Source organism: Miscanthus floridulus, chromosome 13 (genome assembly GCF_019320115.1).
Source record: "Miscanthus floridulus cultivar M001 chromosome 13, ASM1932011v1, whole genome shotgun sequence".
NCBI lineage: Eukaryota > Viridiplantae > Streptophyta > Magnoliopsida > Poales > Poaceae > Miscanthus > Miscanthus floridulus.
The window spans coordinates 8245531-8270575 of NC_089592.1; the positions used below are offsets into that span (position 1 = coordinate 8245531).

The 25045-nt window shown below is 45.8% G+C and overlaps 1 protein-coding gene across 2 annotated transcripts; it reads left to right on the forward strand.

Moving 5' to 3' along the window:
* The first annotated feature begins 18094 nt into the window (after nucleotides 1-18094).
* On the forward strand, nucleotides 18095-19920 carry LOC136501651 (uncharacterized). Of its 2 annotated transcripts, none has more exons than XM_066497163.1 (3): nucleotides 18095-18880; nucleotides 18947-19337; nucleotides 19451-19920. In XM_066497163.1, the coding sequence occupies exons 1-3, from the start codon at nucleotides 18210-18212 to the stop codon at nucleotides 19769-19771; spliced, it is 1383 nt and encodes a 460-aa protein (XP_066353260.1). In that variant the 5' UTR covers nucleotides 18095-18209; the 3' UTR covers nucleotides 19772-19920. The 2 variants fall into 2 exon arrangements, with proteins under 2 accessions (XP_066353260.1, XP_066353261.1); XM_066497164.1 differs by having other exon boundaries at nucleotides 18095-18841.
* Nucleotides 19921-25045: the final 5125 nt, after the last annotated feature.

Sequence of the window (25045 nt, forward strand, 5' to 3'; positions counted from 1 at the left end):
ATATATCTAACAAACTAATTATTCTGGAGCTACAAAAATTACAGTGAGTACCTAATATTGCTAGGAGCCTACTGTACAAATTTTAGATTCAACAATATTACCAATTGATCACAACAATTCCAATAAGTTTATATTTTTACAATATTAAGTATCCCAAATTAATTATATAGCTCCTAAGAACATTATCCAACTATGTGAACAAATTATACTAACAGGTAGATCATGATTTTAGGAGCCTAACAAAACTGGTTTCACAATTTTTGGATAGCTACACAAATGTATATTGATTTTACAAATTTATTCCCGAACTAAATTAGCTAAATGTTTTAGAAAGCCAAAGGGACCAGCAGGCACCAAAACGGCCCAGTGGAGACCGGCATACCAGGCTGGCCCAGCGGGCGCGCGGCAGAGGCCTAGGTGCAGCAATGACCGACCGACCCAGCGAGCGAGCGCAAACGGTGGCCCAAGCGGCACGGTCAAGGCGTGTCGGCGATAGGCTAGCCCAACGGCGCGCGGGCGAGCCAGACGCGCCGGCAGCGGCCCTGGCGCGGGCGGCGACCAGCCGGCCTAGCTAGGAAAGCCCAGAGCACGCTGTACCTTTTGCAAAAAGAACCCCTAATTTTTAACTAATAATCTACGATCTAGCTCACTATTCAAATGAGTCATCTGTTCTTCACCTAGCACCCTATAATTGTTTATATTTACAAATCGTGGTCCCCGAGCGACTCCAAAGCAGAGCAGCGCAGCAACTCATGGCCGGCTGGCACCGGTTCTAGCCGAGGGACTCGCCGGCGACGCGGGGCGAGCGATGAGGCGTGCGGGTCCCCGCGCGGAGACAACGCGGCCGTGGAGAGCGACCCGAGGGCCAGGTCACCCAACGGTGGGCAGGGCGCGACTGCCCGCGTCGGCGTGACTCACCGACGGTGGCGCACGCGCTTCGACAACCTACGACCCCGGAGACGGAAACAAAAAGATGGGAGAGCATCAGGACCTTACCCCAGACACGGCTATGGTGTCATCTGGAGCGGAAACGGCCCGTGCTAGGATGGCCACGTGCGTGGCGAAGGGCGGCGGCGCTCTAAACGTGGCGCGGCCGTGTCAGCTCGACCAATCCGAGACGAGCACTAGATAGAGGAGGTTAAGGCGAGTTAGAAATTGCATTCGATCGAACTGCTACCGTTGCTTTGAGCCTTACCCCCAAATCCCAGAGTACGGCGGCGAACTGACGGATAGCGCGGGAAATGCCAAATTGGTGGCCATCGGTGCTCGGCTGAGGCTCAGTGCGGTAGGGCGCCTAGCTAGCCTCCCAAGCTACACGCAGGTGTGAGGAAACTCGTTGCGAAACTCGCTGCCGCGTAGGAGGGAGGAGAAGACACTAGTAGAGAACAGACCTTTGATCCTCGGCCAAAATGGGCTCTAGTCCCGACATTTTTTGCGCCTGGGACTAGAGATACCTTTAGTCCTGGTTGGTGGCTCCAACCGGGACTAAAGGTCCCTGCCCAACGGCTACTGCGCCAGACAGAGGTGGCAGGGACCTTTAGTCCCGATTGGAGCCACCAACCGGGACTAAAGGTATACTTTTACTCCCGATTGGTGGATCCAACTGGGAGTAAAAGTCTACTCCCGGGCCATGGCTGCGCCCGGGGTTGGAAAGTTACCTTTAGTCCCGGTTGGATCCACCAACCGGGACTAAATGTTCTCCCTTTATATATCGGCCGTCTCCTTCTTCCTCCCCAAGCCCGAGCTCAGCACATTTTGAAGCTCACTGCACTAGTGTTCTTGCTTCCTCCCTCCCTCCATTGTTCCTCCATCCATTCTTCGATTCCTCCGTCGATTCTTCAGTTATAAAGGTTACCAATCTCATACTCTCATTTTTCACCATTTTCTTATGCCATTTTGTTCACTATATATATTTATGGTTCTTTATTGTGGTTTTTTTCATTTGTAAGCAATTTGAGCTCAAAATCACTTTAAGCTTGCATATTTACATGAAAGAAGGTTAAAGTATATATAAATATAAACTTAGAAAATAGTTAGAAAATTATAGCAAATCCGTACTAGTTGAACTTGCGGACCGTGTTCAGCTCGGCGAGCATGTTCTCTGCCGAGCGGTAACGAACGTCAGGGAGGAGCTTTGATTCTACGAGGGAGAGCGACAACGGTCATGGAAGACCGTGTTCCCTTCCTCGTAGAATCGGAGCTCTTCCTTGACCAAGTACGGTGCCGTCCGGTGGAGAAATGCTCGCCGAGATGATCACGTAAGCAAGGTCAACTAGTACGGATGGTTATTTATTCACATGTCCCGATATCGTCGCAGTAGTCTATCAATCACCGTACCTAAACGTAGTATATATAAATATAAACTTAGAAAATAGTTAGAAAATTATAGAAAATCCGTACTAGTTGAACTTGCGGACCGTGTTCATCTCGGCGATCATGTTCTCTGCCGAGCGGTAACGGATATCAAGAAGGAGCTTTGATTCTACGAGGGAGAGCGACAACGGTCGTGGAAGACCATGTTCCCTTCCTCGTAGAATCGGAGCTCTTCCTTGACCAAGTACGGTGCCGTCCGGTGGAGAAATGCTCGCCGAGATGATCACGTAAGCAAGGTCAACTAGTACGGATGGTTATTTATTAAAACATGTTTTTGAGCTATAATGTATTAAAAAATGAGTATAGAGATCTAGATAATTTTATAGTTTCTTAATTTTATTTGTTTATAAAAGGAGAAATTTATAGTGTATTAAAAAATGAGTATAGAGAGTAGATGGCAACTGCTTCCGTGTCCTCGGCCTCTCATGGGTTTCCAAAGCGACTTAGGCCGGGCCTCCCTCTCATTCCATGCGGCAAGTGTCGTGATGAGACGAAGATTGTGATGGAGTACCGAGTGAAGAAGGAGGGTCCCAACAAGGATCGTATCTTCTACAAGTGTCCGGATCGCAATGTGAGTTATTTTATCGTATTTAATGATTATGGTTAGTTTATATCTATTTTCATGATGGTTGTGATTAAAGTTCTAATTTTTTGTTTTAATTTCAGTGGGATAGCGGTGGACGATGTTCAGGCTTCTACTGGGAGGAAGAGTATGTTGAACTCGTGCAAAAATATCTTGCACAACAGGCAGATACGGTGGCTAATGAGGCAGTGATCCAGCCGAGGAAGCCCAAAGATGTTGCACAATCGGGGGATCTGTCTGTTTTAGTTGAGATTGGTCGCGAAATCCTTGTGCTCCTGAAATGTATTTTAGCTTTAGTTCTTTTAGTGATAGTTGGGATTGTCTACATTGTAGCGATGCTTTCATAAATTTGTATCTTTTGTGGTGGCACGCATGTTGTATAAATAATTAATTATGATCTAGGTTTTAATATGATATTTATGTCATGTAATGCAGATGAGCCATCATGGGATGTATAATGCTGATCGCCGCTCCCAAGAGTTCATTGACGGCGTGCATTCTTTGTTACGTGCAGCCGAGGCAAACAAACGCGACGGTTTCATGTGCTGCCCATGTGCCATATGTAAGAATACGGTGGAATATCCTTGCTCAAGGACTCTTCATTCACACTTGTTCAAGTCGGGTTTCATGCCAAACTATATTTGTTAGACAAAGCACGGAGAAACCGGTGTTGTAATGGAAGAAGGTGAAGAAGAACAATAGGACGACAATGATATTATTCTCGATGGTGCGTGCTTCAATGATACTGCAATGGGAGAAGCTGAAGAAGAGGTAGCCGCAGAAGATGAGCCGGCTGATGATCTTTCTCAGGTCATTCGTGACGCACAAAGAGAATGTGAAAGTGAAAAGGAGAAGATCAAGTTCGAGCGGATGCTAGAAGATCACAAGAAATTGTTGTACCCAACTTGTGATGTAGGGCAGAAAAAGTTGGGAACCACACTAGAATTGCTGCAATGGAAGGCAAAGAATGTTGTATCTGACAAGGGATTTGGAGAGTTACTAAAAATCCAAAAGAAGATGCTTCCGAAGCACAATGAATTGCCCGCCACTACCTACGAAGCAAAACAAGTTGTCTGTCCTATGGGGCTAGAAATAGAGAAGATACATGCATGTCCTAATGACTGCATCCTGTACCGTGGCAAAGAGTACGAGAAATTGGATGCATGCCCGGTATGCCATGCGTCGTGGTATAAGATCAGGCGAGATGACCCTGGTGATGTTGAGGGCGAACGTCCGCGTAAGAAAATCCCTGCCAAGGTTATGTGGTATGCTCCTATAATACCACGCTTGAAACGTCTGTTCAGAAACAAAGAACATGCAAAATTGTTACGATGGCACAAAGAAGACCGTAAGGTAGACAATATGTTGAGACACCCTGCTGATGGGTCCCAGTGGAGAGCAATCGACAGAGAATTCCCGGAGTTTGCAAATGACGCAAGAAACTTAAGGTTTGCTTTAAGTACAGATGGTATCAATCCTTTTGGAGAGCAGAACAGTAGTCATAGCACTTGGCCTATTACTCTAAGTATCTACAACATTCCTCCTTGGTTATGCATGAAGCGGAAGTTCATTATGATGCCTGTGCTCATCCAAGGCCCGAAGCAACCTGGCAATGACATCGATGTGTACCTGAGACCACTTATTGATGAACTTCTCATTTTGTGGAATAAAGAAGGTGTACGTGTGTGGGATGAGTACAAACAGGAACACTTTGATCTGCGAGCATTGTTGTTCATAACAATCAATGATTGGCCTGCTCTAAGTAATCTTTCAGGACAGTCAAACAAGGGATATAATGCATGCACACACTGCTTCGGTGATATTAGAGGTGTATTCTTGAAAAAATGTCGAAAGGTCGTGTACCTTGGCCATCGTCGATTTCTTCCTACAAATCACCCCGTAAGAAAGAAAGGCAAGCATTTTAAAGGGAAGGCAGACCACCTGACCAAGCCTCGCAACCAAACCGGTGAGGATGTACTCGATATGGTCAATGATGTGAAAGTCGTCTTTGGAAAAGGACATGGAAGCCAACCTGTTCCGAAAGACGCTAACGGTCACGCACCCATGTGGAAGAAGAAGTCCATATTTTGGGACCTACCCTATTGGCAAGTCCTAGAGGTCCATAGCTTGATCGATGTGATGCACCTGATGAAGAATCTTTGTGTGAACCTGCTAGGCTTTATGGGTGTGTATGGAAAGGCTAAGGACACATTTGAAGTACGACAGGACCTGCGTTGTTTGAGAGAAAGAGACAACCTGCATCCAGAGAAGACAGATGATGGACGCCATTACTTACGTCCTGCTAGCTACACTCTAAGCAAAGAGGAGAAGGAAATCATGTTTGAATGCTTAAACAACATCAAGGTACCATCTGGATTCTCCTCGAATATAAAGGGTATTATAAATGTGCCAGAGAAGAAATTCTGTAACTTAAAGTCCCATGACTGCCACGTTCTCATGACGCAATTACTTCCAGTTGCATTAAGAGGAATTCTACCTCCAAATGTACGTCTAGCCACCGTGAAGCTATGTGCATTCCTCAATGCAATTTCTCAGAAGGCAATTGATCCAACTGATCTAGCTAAACTACAGAATGATGTGGTTCAATGTCTCGTCAGCTTTGAGTTGGTGTTCCCTCCTTCCTTCTTTGATATTATGACACACCTCCTAGTTCACCTAGTCAAGGAGATTTTCACTCTCGGTCCTGTGTTCCTACACAACATGTTCCCCTTAGAGAGATTCATGGGAGTCCTGAAGAAATATGTTCACAACCATGCTCACCCAGAAGGAAGCATCGCCAAGGGCTATGGAACAGAAGAGGTCATTGAGTTCTGTGTTGACTTTATTCCTGACCTTGACTCGATTGGTGTTCCTGAATCGAGACATGAGGGGAGACTAAGCGGAAAGGGGACACTAGGGAGGAAAACATATATTGGTACAGATGATGATTATTTCAATAAAGCGCACTACACAGTTCTACAGAACTCCTCTTTGGTAGATCCGTATATTGAGACACACAAGGATCTCTTACGATCCGAGTTTCTAGGGAAGACTGAAGCTTAGATTATGCGTAAGCACATGGAAACTTTCGGCGGTTGGTTGCGAAAAAAATGTCAAGGTGATGAGAGCATCCATGAGCAACTGTATTTATTGGCTATGCAACCATCATGGCATATCGTCACATACAAAGGGTACGAGATAAATGGGAACATATTCTACATAGTAGCCCAAGATAAAAGGAGTACCAACCAAAACAGTGGTGTCCGCATAGATGCCTCAGACCCGAATGGGAATAAACAGACATATTATGGACGCATAGATGAAATAGGGAACTAGAATATGCACCTACTTTGAAGATCCCATTGTTCAAGTGCCAATGGGTCAAGGTGACCGGAGGCGGGGTAACAGTAGACAATGAGTATGGAATGACAACAGTAGACCTTAGTAATATTGGGTACAAAGACGAACCATTCGTCCTTGCCAAGGATGTGAATCAGGTGTTCTATGTCAATGATATGTCTACCAAACCAAAAAGAGGGAAAAACGATAATGACTCAACCAAAGAGCCAAAGCGCCACATAGTTCTTTCAGGGAAAAGTGTCATCGTGGGAATTGAGGACAAGTCGGACATGTCAGAAGATTATGAAAAGGATGACCGAATTCCGCCCTTCAAAGTGAACAAAGACCCTGGCATCTTGGTAAATGATGATGACACTCCATGGTTACGAAGCGATCATAACCAAGGGACATACGTAAAGAAGAAGTTCACTGCTGTGCCCACTTGATGATATAGTGATTTAATGTAGTGTGTGTTTGAGATATTATGTAATAATTGTGAATTCAGATGTTTATTATGTCATGTTTCAAATTAAATCAATGTTTGATTTGGTGGAATTTCTCTCTCAAAAAGGTAAATTAGGATACTGAGTGATGAAAAATTAAAATATTAACGTTAAAATGATGTGAAAACAAATTTCCTGTCCAAAACCAATAGTTTTAATAATTTTAATTAAACACTACATTTTTGCATTAACGAAATAATAAATATTAGTTACATTATGTTTTATAATTCTAACAAAAAATAAAAAAAGTTAGGTTATAGATTTTTCCTATGTGCAATAAAAAAAAAGAAAATCCATATTTTTAACAAAATAATTTTATGCCTTTTATTTAATTTACTATGTATTTAACAAAAACTATTGCATTTCTATTGTATTTAACAAGACTATTGCTTAAAACAGGCGGGAAACGAAACTACAGGCCACCTTTACTCCCGGGTGGGAAGCCCACCCGGGAGTAAAGGTGGGCTGCAGTTTCGTGGCCCGCCAAAAAAACCTTTACTCCCGGTGCGTGTTACCAATTGGTAACACGCACCGGGAGTAAAGAGACCTTTACTCCCGGTTGGTAATACGCACCGGGAGTAAAGGGTTTTTACTCCCGGTTGGTGGCTGGCACCGGGAGTAATTCTCTCTGATATATAACCTCCAGCGCCTGGCGCAGATCGATCCGCTCGTCTTCTTCCTCGTCGAACACCGCCGCCCTCTTCTTCCTCACGCCGCTGTCCGTTCGCCTTCTATGACACCGCCGACCTCTTCTTCCTCGTGCGGCCTCCACCGCACGCGCCCGTGCCCCTCCTCCACGCCCTCCTCCACGCCCGAGGCCCTCCACCGCGCCCTCCTCCGCCCCCGAGGCCCTCCACCGCGCCCGTGGCCCTCCACCGCGCCCAAGGCCCTTCACTACCGAGCTCGAGGTGATATGTTCGTCGATCTCTTTGTACATTCTCAGACGGTGGCCGAAAACTGAACATTGTTTCATGAATCTAGAACACTGCCTTTGCTCAATAGAAATTTTTTTTCTATCTTCATAGATCAATGTTTGTTAACGAAATTTTATCCAAATATATTCATGTAGGGTCTTTTTTTGAAGGATTTGTTGTAGGATATATAATGGTCAAAGAGGAACTCAATTTGGATACCCAGTTTGTAAACTAAGCATTTTTTAGTTTATAAAAAATATCACATGTGATGATGTAAGCAGTTTTGGTTGGACTTGCATGCATGGCTACAGACAATGAAGGAAAACTTCAACGTTTCTTCATTTGTGAACTTTGAATATACAGATATAATATATTAATGTTGCTAAAGTAATATGAGCATTACATATTTTTTCCAGGAAGACTATCTTCAAACTTTATATCATAGCATCAGAGATCGCCTGTAGAAGAAGAAAATAAATTCTTATCATTTCGGAAATAGTAATGGTTATATTAGCAATAAGACACATATACTTACATTTCATAATGACTTATACTTACATTATCAACATAGAATTTTCTCATATGATGAATGACTACATGGTCCACATGGTATATAGGATCACAACGTCACGCACCGACACCGCCCCGGCCCGCCTCACGTCGTCATCGTCGTCAGCACACCGGCCACCGCGCCGACATGTATATATACATCATTTGTATTCATATGCATGTATATATACGTCGCGGAGCACCGCCGCCCTCGTTCGCCCATGCGTTTCTATGTATACGGCGGAGCACCGCCGCCCTCATTCACCCATGTGTACAGACATATACGGCGGAGCGGAGCACCGCCACTCTTGTCACACCGCCCTTTCTCGTGGCCTAGTTGATCAACATTCGTATTATCATTATCGTTAATGCTAAACAATCACACCAGGGCGAACCGCGCTGTTGATGTCACCGACGTGGTTCGCCCTAGTCACCGACGCAATTTGCCCTCGGCCATTTATGTATAGCCCTAATTCACCCTAGTATCGACGTAGTTCGCCCTAGTGTGGCGAATTGCGTCCGTGGCCGAGGGGCAAGATTTAATAATGCATATTGTTCGTAGATTTTACGCATGTAAGCAAAGATTTGACGTACTATATATTGGTTTTGTTTTTTGAAGCTAGATGGCCGACCCGAGAAACATGGATGAGGAGGAGTTGATGATGAATTTGATCAACACTGGCACTCAAGTTGTCGGCGATGATGGTGCTAAAAATAATGTGCAAGAGGATGCAGATGACGGGAGTCAGTACTTAGCTCTTGAACAAAATGAGCAACAACATATTGGCCAAGTATATATTTTTTATTATTAGCTATATATATTATCATATGTCTTATGTGTGCTCATGACATTAAAAATAATGTTTATGTTTTGTAGCCCTCTGGATCGACATCAACAACTACAACGAAGAGTAAAAATGTTCGAGGTCCCAAAAAGCCATTGGAGGGCCGCTTCATCATCTCGGAGTTCAATGTGGATACAGGAGAACCGGGGGGGGGGGGGGCGAATAAAATGAAATTTGTGCACCACTGTGGTTACCTTGTACGGGACCGGCTCCCGATTAGTACCCGTGAATGGAAGAAGAAGACCAATGCTCCTCATATCAGTTTTGTCTCCGATCATGACAAGACATTAATTTGGAAAGATGTCTTGGTACATTTCACGCTCCAAATAGATGGTTATGATGTTATAATAGATGGTGATGAATTGAAGGAGCGAGTTAGGGATTGAGCAATGAAGAAGATGGCCACCCAGTTTCAGACTTGGAAGAAACACCTATACACGACGTATGTCAAGAAGAACATAGCACCAGATTTTACTGTCCCAGGCCCGATCTCAAAGTAGAGGCCCTATTGGGATGAGTTTGTACAGTATAAGACTTCGGAAGAGGGTGTGAGTCGGGTGATAAAGAACCAACGTAATGCCCAACAGAAGACATACCACCATAACTTGGGATCAGGTGGCTACCCGACTGCCATTAAGAAGTGGAACAAAATGGAAGTAGACCTTCTTGCCAAGGGTATCAGACCAGAATCACTCGAGTGGGGAGAACGTGCAAAGAATTGGTTTTTCGCTCATGGGGGAACACTGGACCAGGAGATAGGGAAGTGCGTTTATGGCGCAAGACTGCAAGAAGCAGCAGAAAGATTGTTTTATGCTCAGAGAGCTACTGCTAGTGGTGCGTTCAGGCCCAACAGAGAGAAGGATGAGCTGACATACGCCATCGGGACTATTGAACATGGTGGCCGAACTAGAGGCAAAGGAAGTGTCTCGTGGGAGCATGGATTCCCTCAGGACAGACCTTCCTACAGAAGTCGCCAGAGAAAGAAGGAAGAAGAGGCACAGCGGCTCCAGAGGTTGGAGGAAGCGGTGCGTGAAGCACAGGAGCGGGAAAAAAACCTTGAAGCGAGAATGCAGGAGGAAATCTGAAGGCAAGTGCAAATAGCAGTGAGTGCAAGCAAGCAGGCATCAGAGCCAGGAATCAACATTAGCCAATCTGTTCAGTTGAAAAGCAGCTGCGCTTCCACGGAGATACCAAATCAAGGGGACACAGGACTGCGCTTCCCTGTGGATGACGTCACTGAACCTTGTACAACGTGTGAGCTACACATTCCGAAGGAGAATTCCACAATCAAGGTGGCTATCAGTCTTGTTAATCCTATCGACCGAACCAAGACACCAAGGATTCATGGGAATATAATCCAAGAAGGATATGCTACCATCTCGGTAGATAAAGCTGAAAAAGGTTTTAGTGATTTGCCTCTTGACATTCCTGGAGGTGATGGCGAGAAGACGCTAGGAGAAGCGGAGAAGACATTCATTATATGGCGCAAGCGCTACATCATCATTCCAGGGATGTCGGCTCCACCTCCTCCTGAACTACCTCACCATAGGTACGTGCAGATGAAAACACTACATCATTAATTTGTATTGGCTTAAATAATTAACAATCTGCTCATAATAATATGTCATTCCTTTTTTTGTAGCAGATCCTCCCCCAACCTAAATCCAATTGTTCAATCGCCAGATCATCATAGTGCTCTGTACGATGACATTGTGTTGGAAGGCAAGGCTGCATCCACACCATCTCCAAGGAGGTCTCCAACGCCGCAGCCGCCACCTCCAAGGAGGTCTCCAACGCCACTGCCAACACCTCCAAGGAGGTCTCCAATGCCTCCCCCACCCCCGCCTACCAAGAAGCCTAGCAAGAGGCCAGCCCCTCAAACGAAGAACCAGTCCCCGCCTACAAAGAAAGCCACCGTGAAACCAAGGGCTATTCCCAAAATAATATTTGAAGAGAAGGAAGAAGGAACTGATGCATATAAAAAAGACATGTCTAGATTCTATGACAAACTTAAAATGAATCAAGAAGCAAGGAGAAACCCGGAGAAACCGTACTTCTTCGTAGCTCCAGATATTCTAAGAAAAAAGGTGACTTCTTACCAGCAACAACAGCGGGAATCTCGTAAGCCGTCCAAATCAACGTTATCGGACTATGACCGCACTCTCACCAAGTCAATTGAGGCGGCACAGAAAAAGAAGCGGGCATGGAAAGGAGTTGCCCAACTCGGACAACAAGCGCACCAATCAATCCCCCCGCTAGTTGTTGGTAATGAATATGGTTCGAATTTAGGATTAATGCATCAGGCAAACATACCTCCGGATGTCGATTTGGATCACCTTGGTGAATTTCTTGATGAGACTGGTCTCGACCTTTACCAGATGTTTGGTGATGGAAACATTGAGAGTGCGGCGGAGATTGATATTTGGAAGAAAAAATTTGTACTAGGCCAGAGTCTATATAACCCTCAAGCCTTATCTGATCTGGGGACACAAATGTACCTGCTAAACAAGTGGTACATGCAGGCGTCTACCAGTGGAGACTTCTGCGTTGGTGTCAGAATTAGAGACAAACATTGGTTCCATGGCGATGATGTTATGTATGTTGACTTTGCAGAATTTCATCAACTATGCCACCTGACCTCTCTGGACAAAGTTATCATTAGCTGCTATTGCCTGTAAGTAATAATTCTTTCGATCTATTATTAAACTCATCATATGTGTGTATATGCATATAAATTATCCTAACAAGTACTATATATATGCAGATTTACAATGACAGAGCTCAGAAAGGAAGGCTGCAATGAAATTAGTTTTGTTGATCCCCATATAGTATTCAAAGACCCAATTACTCCAAAGACTAATTGGAAGTCTGAGTCAGAGAGTAACCTCATGAACTTCTTAGTGAACCAACGCCACAAGAAGGATATACTCTTTCCCTATAACTTCAAGTGAGTGTTAATCATGTCGATCATCCTTAATGGCTCATATGTTGATTCTAGTTAATTAATGAGTGTTATGCGTTATATCCTATAAACACATGCAGCAATCACTGGATATTGATGGACATCGATCTGGTGAAAAGTCACTTGATAATCTATGACTCGATGAGAAAACCACAACAAGACTACCAAGATATGATAGATATTATCCAGAGGTAATTTCGGGATCTCTAGCAACTATATATACACACAAACATGATGATTAACTATATCTGATGATGTGGCAAATTTTTTATTGGGCAGTGTTTCGAAAACCTTTATTGAAAAGCAACACATGGAAAAATGCAAAGCGCCACTGAATGTAATCCCTTTGAAAGTAAGTCCCCTGAATCGCATCATCTTTATTAATTAAACATATAGCTTTCACCGGATCACCAGATTGGATGACAAATCTTTTTCTCATAAAGTGGTGTCTGAGGCAGGAACAGGGGAACAACTACTGTGGTTACTATGTTTGCAAGTTTATCAAGGTGCTCTCCCAAAGAACTCCTACAGAGAGACTCAAAGTACGTTAAAAATACACTATATATTCATTTAATTATTATTATTGATTGTGTTACTATGTCTTTATATATATATATATATGTACATATATTAATTTATTTTCCTTTAATTCAAACCTGTAGACTCGATGGTTGGAGGAAAAGATCATATGGCAAGACCAAATCAAAGCAATTCAAGAGTCTATAGCCGGATTTTTTAATGAGCAGGTCATCGATTCCAAGGGCGAGTTCTACTTCGACCCAACACTGCCATTGAAGCCAAGCTAGAGGATGAGAGGAAACTTGTTATGTCACAATAACTGTAATGCAATCTTTTGTAATATATGCACATGAAATAATATAATGTAAAATACACATATGCATGCATGCATGTAAATATATATATGATGCATGCATGCATATATTTCTATGCTTAAATTGTGTGATTTAATACGTTCATTGTGCTTGAACCGAAACATACTATACGCGCGTATAAATGTATAATTAGCAGCGTACAATACGACTTCGAAAACCTATTTTGAAAAGAAAACAAAAAAATGAAAAGAAAAGAAAAAAGAAAAAAAACCTTTAGTCCCGGTTCGTATTACCAACCGGGACTAAAGGTGCCGGCCATCGTGGCATGTCAGGAGGCACCTTTAGTCTCGGTTGGTGTTACCCACCGGGACTAAAGGTCCTCCTTTAGTCCCGGTTCCTAACCCGGGACTAAAGGACCCCCCTTTAGTCCCGGATGCTTGCTCCCGGGTGGGGAACCGGGACTAGAGGGGGTTCCCCACTGGGAGTAAAGCTCGGTTCTCTACCAGTGAGACCACGGCCATGGCATGGTGCGGCCGAGGGAAAAGCACACAGCGAGCCGGCAAATTAAAGCGAGCGGTCACGGTTGGTGGAGCGATGCGAGCACATACACACATGCGAGTGGAGTCTCGACGCGACGCACTTGAATCGAAACGGCCAAGCTCGAACAGAGCTCACCGCCGTCGGCTAGCGGGACAGGGTGGACAGGTAGGGCAGAGCAGGGAGTAGTCCCATCACAACAGCTGCCGGGCCAACGACACAGTCGCGACGACTTGGCACACGCCCCAGGACTATGTGCGGTCGGTGGAACGGACGGCGAGGGCAAGCGCCATGTCAGCCAAGCGACAGCGATAGCGGCGTCGAGCTCGACCCCACGTGATATGGTGGACAGCGCACGCACGTGGGCTCACAGGGTTGGCAGCACGGTAGGGAGGGGCTGGCCAACCCAGCCAGGCACGGGACCGGCAGCCGCGGGGCCGACCAGCGGGTCAGCAGCTACGGCCACAGCGCCAACCAGGGCAGTAGCGTGCGCGCGGTGACCACACCCCGAGCCCAAACAGCTAGAAACTGTGCTACGCACGCTTTTAAAGCGAAGCAAAAGCCACTTAGTATTTCGATTGAGGTTCACCGAAGCCATCAACCTAAAGTCGGCACTAACAGCTAACTAGCGAAGTAAACCTCATGACCAGAGAGCAACTACAGAGGGAGATAAGGAACTACCAACTTGAGTTCGTCACCTGGGTGCCAAATCATGGACTAGGTTCCAAAATCTGTTTCACAGCGCATTCTACGGAGGTTAGGGCAATTTTGGAGAGTGCATCGTGACCTTACACACCACCTCAATCTACACCACGCTCACGAGCTCACTTAGAGACAACCAATAGTGCAAAAACATGATGCGAGTATTTATCATTTTTGTTAGAATTTAAATGCCAAACACTACTACAAAAACAAATTTGCGCAGCGTTGCGATAACGCTCTCCGCGGCGGGCTCCTATTTTTGCCCGCTACGGTAAATCCCATGATTTACCGCGGCAGGCATTTTTTATTTACTGAGGCGGGCACTTTTGCCCGCCATGGTAAATCGATTTACCGTGGCGGACCTCTTAATATGCCCGCCACAGAAAATACCTATTTTCCATGGCGGGCATATTAAGAGGTCCGCCACGGAAAATCGATGTACCGTGGCGGGCATCCTATAAAGCCCGCCTCGGTTAAGGACGAGGCCCAATAGGCCCAGGGCAAGGCCCGTAGCGGGTACTGGTATAAAATGAGCACTTAGGGTTTTAGTCCTCTTACCTCTCATCCCCAGGCGCCGCTCCCACCTCGCCCACCTCGCGACCCGCGACGAGCACCTCCACCCCGCGACGACCCGCGATGCACGCACTCCCTCCGTCGCCAACGTGAAGGCCTCTCCCACTCCCTCTCTCTCCCACTCCCTCTCTCTCCCTCGCCGGCGTGTGAAGGCCTCTCTGCGACGCAGGAACAAGCGAGGTCGCACGCGCCACCACCTCTCCGTCGCGCGCGCCGCCGGCGTGTGAAGGCCTCCCCGCGGCGCAGCATCGAGCAAGGTCACGTGCGCCACCACCTCTCCGTCGCGCGCACCACCACGCGGGTCTAGGACCGTGACCGGATCTGGCGAGGAGAGTGCCGCCGTGCCCGGTATCTCTCTCTCCCTCCCTCTCTCCCACCCTCTCTCTCCTCTCAGTACCTCCCTCATCTCTCTCTCTCATAGGCGAGGAGCTGCGTGGCGCGCAGGGACCACACGGCTGTGGATCCAGGCGGCCGCGTCGACTCCCTGCGACGTGGATCCACACGGCGGTGGATCCAGGGCGGCCGCGTCTACTCCCTGCTCCCACAACGTAGATCCACACGGCGACGACATGGATCCACGGTGAGACGGCCCCAACCTGCGGCGATGGCGCAGATCCTACGAGGATGACCTCCCCGGCGGCAGATCCGGCAAGGTGGAGACCCCGGCGGCGGATCCAGCGAGGTGCGGTGGCGCCAGTATTGGGTTGTGAATGGGCTCGTCAGTGGGCTCGAGAATGGGCTCGCCGGCGGGTTCCTGGGTTTTTTTTTGTTTTTTTTGAAATGTTTAACCGCGGCGGGCATCCTAACGTGCCCGCCGCGGGAAATCGGTTAACCGCGGCGGGCAAAGCCGCCCGCCGCGGTTAAGCCACGATTTACCGTGGCCTCTAGGCCGCGGCGGATGGCTTTGCCCGCCGCGGGAAACCGAAAACGCCCGCCTCCAGTAAATTTTGTGTAGTAGTGAAAGATAGCATTGTCAACAACAACTCGATGTTTGCCTACTTAGCCGAAAAGAGTGGATTTAATTTCCAATTTGATTTTCGAGCTTCCAACAAAACTAACTAACCACATTTATCCTCCCAAAATTAAAGTGACATATTCCTCTACATATCTTCCCCATCAAACTTAACTTAAGTAACATGCACAAGTTTATTATTTTTGTTTATCAAAAATTGTTTTTCATGCCAAACAGTTAACACCACTTATTCTATTTTTCCTTATTAGGATCTTATTAGCATATTTTTACATTAAGTAAACTAACTCACTATATTCATTTGATTCCTTTCAACTACAAAAGCGAATCACGTAAGATTCGCCTTATCATTTCATGCGTGCTAAAATTTAAAACTTCGAGGAACTCGTTTCGTTAATTCCACGGCCCTAAACTTGGTGCTAAGTAAACTCGTAACACCAGAGGTGTTACATTTTCTGTTTACCCAAAACCTAAGCCATCAAACAACACCTCAGCGAAAATTAAGTATATTGGGGCCAGAAGATATAAATAACAGAACTATATAGTTGTAGAACAGAATACTATAGTATCAAACATCCATAAATCTGTGTTTTCAAACACCAGCATGTATACCAATGCTATTATTTGATCTCGCGACATCTTTTTAAAACTTTAGATAATTAGGAAAATTCATTCATTAGAACAAAATCACCTTTATTAGATCAAGCAATGTCAGATTTGTTAATTCTCAAGGCAATGTCTACGTCAATTTTCAGAAGATACACGTGCAAGCTGTCAATAGAGCATATCAAAATTTGCACATGTACAGCCTGTTCGTTAGTTGGTTTCTGGGCTGATAAGTCCGGCCGGTGCTGATTTGTTGTGAGAGAAAAACACTGTATCATGACTAATAAGCTCTGGCTGAAACCAACAAGCGAACAGGCTGGTAGTCAGATGGGACTATTGTAGCCTAATACTATAGTACGATGGAGCTGGTACCGCTGCAGCAAATTCAGAGTTGCAGGAGCCAGTCTTTTCTCTATAAGGCAGGATCCTGATTTACTGCAATAGCAGAAAGTAATTAGAATTGTGAGGAAATAATGTTAACGAATAAGTACCCCTCTATAGCTATAGAGAAGAATATTTCACCATCTCCTTGAGTATATTCCAGAACCAAAACATGTTTACCGGTCACCAGTGCTAACGCCGATGCACTGCTACTGGTAGCAAGATGTAGAATCCTAGAGAGAAGATGGACTTCGCCTGGGAAACAAGTATGGCATAAGCATTAGAAGATGATAATGAACGGCAGTAGAATGGCAGCGGCAAAGCAAGGCAGTCACACTTTTTCTCATGAGTGCATCACAGGTTTTTCTAACCAAAAGGGAAAAAAAACTTCACGCTGCTAGAAAAGCAGAGTAGAAGCATAACAGAAGATCTCATACATTTTTTCCTACAGTTGCGTAGTCTTGGTGCTACACAAAAAAAAAAGGTGTTTTTTTTGCGACAGCCAGCATTGATGAAACGTTCAGTAATTGCAAGTTTTTTCAGTGTAACGAAATCAAAGGCCCACCATTCCAAAAGAAAACAACCAACAGTCTATTGACTGAACCAAGGATCCGAGAGTTTTATACTCGGCAGTAAGGGCCAGTTTAGTTCCAAAATTTTTGGCAAAATGAGCACGGTAGCATTTTCGTTGTTATTTGGCAAATAGTGTCCAATCATAGTCTAATTATGCTTAAAAGATTCGTCTCGTGGATTTCGTCTAAACTGTGTAATTAGTTTTATTTTTTATTTATATTTAATGCTTCATGCATGCGTCCAAAGATTCGATGTGACGGAGAATGTGAAAAATTTTGTAAAATTTTTTGCAAACTAAACTGGACCTAAGCAATTCCATCAAAAACCTTGCACGCATATGCCAACCGACCAAGAGACACACTCGCAGACAGAGATGGGGCTGTATACTGACGCACCTGTTGGTGCGGCCAGCACATCCTCCTCCGTGGCCGTGGTGGCCGCCACGGGCCTCGCCATGGAAGCACTCAGGCTAAGGGCAATGTTTGGCCTAAATTTAGTAGTTTTTAGTCTTTTTAGTAACTTTTTTGTCAAACACTATGACTAAAAGGACTTTAGTCCTCTCTAGTAACTTTTAAATTATTAAAAATGACTAAATCATTTAGTAGCTACTAAAGTTTAGTAGCCCAAACCAAATATGCCCTAAGCCGTCAGGCTAGCTTCCCCGGGTCTGGCTCCATCCGACGCCAGCCGCTAGGGTTGTATAGTTAAAAAGAAAAGAAAAAATACTGTCCTGGTGGCAGGCCCCCCGGACGGCCTGGACCCCATCCCTAACGTCGGGTGAGAAGGATCCGGCCTGTAGTCTGCATAAAAAGATCAGCCGGACCCCGCAGTCCATCTCCACCACAGCCACAGTCCACAGCACCTTCACCTTCCCTTTGAGCAATTCATAGTTCGTCTTCCACCCAGAAGCTCCCTCCACAGCTGATCCACATAAGATAGCTGCCTCATCGACCTGAGTCAGTCACGATGCCTCCCCATGGAGATGGAGATGAACTTCCTTCCTTTTCCCCGTCGATTCCCCACTCCACCCAAGATTATTCACCCAAGACTCCAGCAGATCCAGCTGCCCAGATTCCATCAAATACAGCCATGGATATGGACCTCGAAACCCTCGGCTGCTACTATAGGGGCCCCTCCGTTGATTTTAGATCTTTATCATCGTGGCTCCCTCCAGAATCACCTCAAATCGACTGGTCTGAGATCATCAACTTTGCCGCGCCGGCGGATGCCCCCGAAGATCGGCGCCCTTGGAGTACGGATGCCGATATGCTCGGGGTCAACGACGCCGCCGCCCCACAGGCAGCACCCCCGGTCCCTGTGGGGGGAGGCGGACACGCTGCCCCTTGGTGTGCTACGGCCGGTACGACGGAGATCCAGCACCTGGAGGAGGAGGATGCTCAGCGGCGGTTCGATTCGTGGAAGAGCGACGTTGAGCAGCGCCTCCTCGGGGAAGTGGACCCTTTGACGGTCTCCGATGAGAAGCTGGTGGAGGCTCCCGCTCCGGCTCCGGCTCCCGAAGACGGCCGCCCTTCCGATAGAGATGCCGATACGGCCCAGGTCAACGCCGCCATCGAGCCCGTGGAGGAATATGAGCGGAGGTTCGGTTCATTCAAGAGCGCCGTCGAGCAGGACCTCAGGTTACCACATTTTCAGCAGCTCCAGCATGAACAGTGTTTTTCATAAACAGTATTTTTTTTTTTCAGTCCAGCCCAACAAGCTATATTTAGGTGGCGGTCACTCACCCGGTCTTTGGACCTGTTATATGAGCGGAGGTTCGGTTCATTCAAGAATGGCGATGAGTTACCAGGACGCTTTGACATCGCAACGAACAAACCGTGGTCCATCGTCAGATTCACGGGACCCGACGCGAAAGGCAGAAAGCCCCACCAGGGACGCTGGAAGGAGAAGAGCATGAAGGGGATGCGTGCAGTTGCAGATCCGTCGCCCCAACCGCCGGAACAACAACAGCAACGCTACGTCGGCCTCAAGAAGACGCTGGAGCTGGACGACGACGGCAACGGCAACAAGTGGCGCGCCCACGAGTACACCCCGCTCGTACCCTCCGACGATGGTAGTGATAAGCTTATACCCGCGGTAATAAAGGATCACTCAACTACTACTACTGCTATACATGTACAAATAAAGAGCAAATATACTTCGTCATCCTCATATCTAATTTGCTCCATCCCTCTCCCTCCCTCTTGCAGGACATCTCACTCCGCGTTGAATTCAAAGAAGATGAACCACTGTCGTCGTCGTCTTCGAAACGCTCCAGAAGTGGCGCTCCCAAGGATGGCCCCAAGGTCCCCGTGAAATCAGCTGTATGGAAACACATGACCAAAGTACATGTCAAAGTCGCTGCTAATAATGCGGATGGGTCCCAAAGGAAGAAACCTTGCTACAAAGTCATGTATGCCATCTGTCACCACTGTGACAAAGTGTTCAACGCTGATTCCGGACGACACGGCACAAACAACCTGTCAGAACACTTGGATAGCTGCCACTGCAATTGCACACACTCGCACTAGATACAATGAATTGAAAGGTAGATTAGAATTAGATAGTCCCTTTTTCCACTAGACTAGACTAGAGATCCTTTTTTTGCTCCGGCCCGCTTCTGTTGTAATATATGTGTGTAAACACTTGAATTACAATGGGGCAGAGTGCTCAATCTTTTTCTCCTTTGCCTCATCATTTCCCTCCCTCCATCCTCCCCAAGACGCGGCCCCGGCCCAAGGAGCCCCCGATCCGTCGCTTTTTACTGGCCTGGGAGTTCAGTCACATGATGATGTCTCTCTCTCTCTCGTCTCGTCTCATGTAGTCATGTCCCAGCCAGCAGAGTGAGCTACTGGACTTGGCTTGTTGGGCTTCTTGGCCCACTCTTGTCCCGCACACCGACTACTGGGCCAAGATGGGTGGCGACTCGTGCGCGGCCCATCTTGAGTAGAAGTAGCAACTTCATGCGGTGGCTGCTCCTTTCTCCAGCTTTCTCAAGAGGTAGTGCATTCAGACGGCTATCAATCTGGGTATTGGCCATCTTATCCTGGAGTCAGATGCTCAAGAGGTAGTGCATGCTATCAACACAGAAACTTATTCAGATTCTGTCGTGGGACATCTGATAGAAGAAGTCAAGTCTTTGATAGGCTTGAATTTTCTTAGTTTCGAGTGTGTTTTCAAGGGGAGAGAATGTAATCAAGCCTGGGGCATTTGTGCGCTGAGGGAGAGGAGTAGATCTTAGGCTTCGCTCCTGGTAGCGTGTGTTATTGTAGCTAACGATTTGTTAGCTGTTGCGTAATGAAGTTACACCCATTTTTTTTAAAAAAAAAGTATCAGCAGTAGCAACACAGGCCTGCATGGAACCTATGATTTCCGCCGGAATTCCTATAGAATATGTTAGACGAAATTCACAGGTCAAATAAGACCTGAGTTCGAGTACCTTTTACAGTAAAAGAAAGGTAATGGCGGTAAAATCTTGGCCCGACTGGCACATCTGCACATGCATATCCATTGACCATCCGCCGCCGGTGGTCCAAGACGCAGCCAAAGGATCTCCGAGCCGTCGCCTACGCCCAGGTGGCCGCCACAACCACAAGGAACAAGACAAGCCCCCAGAGCCCAAGAAAACGCTGGCTGACAGGTGGGCCTCTCTGCCCTAGAACGGCTCACATGCATGGCTGATAGTACCTGACTCAAGCAGCAGCACGGCATGACGGAATGGACCGATCCTCCCATCTCCACCAGGTCCACCATGAATTCACATGCACTTGCTTGCACGCCGGCGTTCAGCCTTTAACAGCAGCAGCAGGCAGCCGCATTCCCCGGTTCCTTTTTTTTTTTTAGTACTGTTTTACAAGATATACATGTATATAGCAGCCATTCAGCTCTTTTGCCATGCATGCTACAAAAGGCCTCAAAACTCTATCAGACAGCTGTTGTGACATACTAGTAGTAGTATATTTGACTATTTGAGAAACATGCATCAGTTTTTAACCAATCAGACAGCTCAAAACTCAGATGCTTCAGTCCTTACTTAAGCTTAACAGGTAAGTTGAGTTGTTACCAACAGAACACTGTCATTTTAGATAAACCAGAACTGATCGTCTGAAAATACACTGCGCACCCATGAACAGACTCACCATGCGTCACTAGAAGTGAACTCTAGAAAATAGCAAGCAGTGCCAGCTACCAAGTTTACTTACAAGATCGATGCCATGATTCAGCGTTACAAAGAGGTGTTCTCTGCGCTTAGAGTTGCAACTGCTGGTAAAGGAATGCCTCTAAGCATATCTGTATGAGAAACACAGGTCATTTTTGTGCTAATCAGATGGCTCAGTTATCAAATTGACAAATTCTCAAGTCCTGCCTGAGTCGAATTGTTGCTAACTGAACATTGCCCTTGTGCACAGTTTGCAAACTAGCAAGTCCGAACCAATGGATCTTGAAACCACAACAGTTCAAAATTCATCACCTGCCTTTTTTTTCACTCCATGTTCTATTATTTCCATCCTAAGAAACATAACTTTGCATCTACTGATTCTACACCTGAAGCTTGGCACTTGCCCTGGGTAGATGGTACAGCGACTGAACTGGGATGAGACAGCAAGGCGACTAACCGTATATACACGGGCTATCCATTGTTGAGCTACGATCCAAATTCAAGCTCGGACCGAAGCGAAGCGGCCCATTAGCGTTAAGAGGGACTACATCATCTATTAGTTCCGTATTGCTAATAGACGAGGATGTGGGGTTTTTTCTCCCTATATATACGGACTACCTCCCTCATAGGCATCATAGACTTGTATACGGGAAGGCCCCTAGGTTAGGGTATCCCCAAGTTGTAAATCTCCGGCATTTGTAATCCCACCTGATATAGTGAAGATTTGCTGGCTGGTGCCCGTGGTTTTTTCCCTTCCACCTTGGAAGGGTTTTCCACGTTAAAATCTCGTGTCTCCTGTGTTTGATCTACTGTTCTTCGTCGTTTATATTGTCTATCGTTTATAACAAGTGGTACCAGAGCTTGGTTTGACCTTAGGGTTTCGCGATGGCATCGATGAAGTTTGATCTACCGCTGCTGGATTACAAGACGAGATTTGCACTGTGGCAAGTCAAGATGCGAGCGATTCTGGCACAATCTTCGGATCTTGATGAGGCGCTGGATGGTTTCGGAGGAAAAGGACAGAAGTCATGGACCGCTGAAGAGAAGCGGAAGGATCGTAAGGCTATGTCTCTGATTCAACTTCATCTACATAATGATATTTTGCAAGAAGTGCTGCAGGAGAAAACTGCCGCAGAACTTTGGCTCAAGCTAGAATCGATCTGTATATCCAAGGATCTAACCAGTAAGATGCACGTGAAGATGAAGTTGTTCACGCACAAGCTGCAAGAAGGTGGTTCGGTGATGAACCACTTATCGATCTTTAAGGAGAACCTAGTGTCGATGGAGGTAAAATATGATGATGAAGATTTAGCTCTTCTACTGTTATGCTCACTGCCTACTTCGTTTGCAAATTTTTGAGATACCATACTATTAAGCCATGATGAACTAACTCTTGCGGAAGTATATGAGGCCCTCCAGACAAGGAAGAAGATGAAAGGTATGGTTCAGTCTGATGTGTCGTCCTCCAAGGGCAAAGTGTTGCAGGTTAGAGGCAGGCCCGAGTAGAAAACCTACAACAACAACAATAATCGAGACAAGAGCAAGAATGGTAAAGGCCGTTCTAAGTCCAGAGGTAGGGATAAGTTCTATAGGTATTGTAAGAAAGATACTCATGTCATTGAGGATTGTTGGAAGCTGCAGAATAAGGAGAAAAGAAACGGTACGTATAAACCGAAAAATAAATCCGATGGTGATGGTAAGGCCTCTGTTGTCTCCGTTGTTGATAATTCTGATTCAGGAGATGTTCTGGTTGTTTTTGTGGGTTGTGTTGCTGGTCATGATGAATGGATACTTGATTCTGCATGATCGTTTCATATATGCTCTAACAGAGATTGGTTCAGTTCTTACGAGTCTGTGTAGAGTGGAGATGTCGTGCATATGGGAGATAACAACCCACGTGAGATTGTGGGCATTGGCTCCGTTCAGATCAATATGTATGATGGCATGATATGCACACTGAAAGATGTGAGACACATACCAGGGATGGCCAGAAATCTTATCTCCCTTAGCACACTTGATGCCGAGGGGTACAGACACTCTGGTTCAGGTGGAGTGTGTAAGGTATCAAAAGGCTCTCTCATTTATATGATACGTGATATGAACTCTGCAAAGTTATATGTTCTTAGAGGAAGTACTTTACATGGTTCTGTCACTGCTCCTGCTGTTTCTAATGATGAACCAAGTAAAACTAATCTCTGGCATATGCGTCTTGGGCATATGAGTGAACTTGGTATGGCAGAATTGATTAAGAGAGACCTGTTGGATGGCTGCACTGTGGGTAAGATGAAGTTTTGTGAGCACTGTGTTTTTGGTAAGTACAAGAGGGTAAAATTCAATGCATCTGTTCATACCACCAAAGGTACACTTGATTATGTACATGCTGATTTGTGGGGGACGTCTCATAAGCCCTCTTATGGTGGTGCTCATTACATGCTTACCATTATTGATGATTACTTTAGAAAAGTGTGGCCTTACTTTCTAAAAAATAAAGATGATACTTTTGCTGCTTTTAAAGAGTGGAAAGTTATGATAGAAAGGCAAACTGAAAAGAAGGTAAAATTGCTTCGTACTAACAATGGTGGTGAATTCTGTTCGGATGCTTTTAATGATTACTGTAGGAAATAAGGCATTGTCAGGCACCACACCATCCCGTACACTCCTCAGCAGAATGGTGTGGCTGAGCGCATGAACCGAACCATCATCTCGAGGGCTCGTTGCATGTTGTCCAATGCTCGTACGAACATGCATTTTTGGGCTGAGGCTGCTAACACTGCCTGTTACTTGATCAACCGGTCACCTTCTATCCCACTTAATAAGAAAACTCCCATTGAGGTATGGTCTGGTATGCCTGCTGATTATTCATAGTTGAGAGTTTTCGGTTGCACTGCTTATGCTCATGTTGATAATGGAAAGCTAGAACCTAGAGCCATTAAGTGTCTGTTTCTTGGTTATGGTTCTGGAGTTAAAGGATATAAGTTATGGAATCCTGAAACTAAAAAGACTTTCATGAGCAGGAGCGTTGTTTTCAATGAATCTGTTATGTTTAATGATAGCTTGTCCACAGATGTTTCACCAGTTGGTTCTGATGAGGAGTAGGAACATGTTAGCGTGCAGGTGGAGCACGTAGATGATCAGGAAACTGAAATTGTTGATAACAATGTTCATGATATTGTTCAGCACTCACCTCCTGTTTTGCAGCCTCAAAATAAGTCTATTGTAGATCGCAGAACAAAGAGGAGTTGTGGACCTCATCCACGTTTAATTGAGGAATGTGATATTGTTCATTATGCCTTTAGTTGTGCTGAACAGGTTGAGAACATTCATGAGCCGCTACATACACTAAAGCTGTTGTTTCTGGTGACCGCGAGAAGTGGATTTCCGCTATGCAAGAAGAGATGCAGTCACTTGAGAAAAATGGCACATGGGATGTTGTGCGCTTGCCTAAACACAAGAAGGCCATTCGTTGTAAATGGAACTTCAAAAGAAAGGAGGGTTTGTCTCCTAGTGAGCCTCCAAGATTTAAGGCAAGGTTAGTAGCAAAAGGTTTCAGTCAGATTCCTGGTGTTGATTATAATGATGTGTTCTCTTCAGTTGTAAAGCATAGTTCAATTCGTACATGTAACACCCTAGGTGTTTAGGCTTCCAC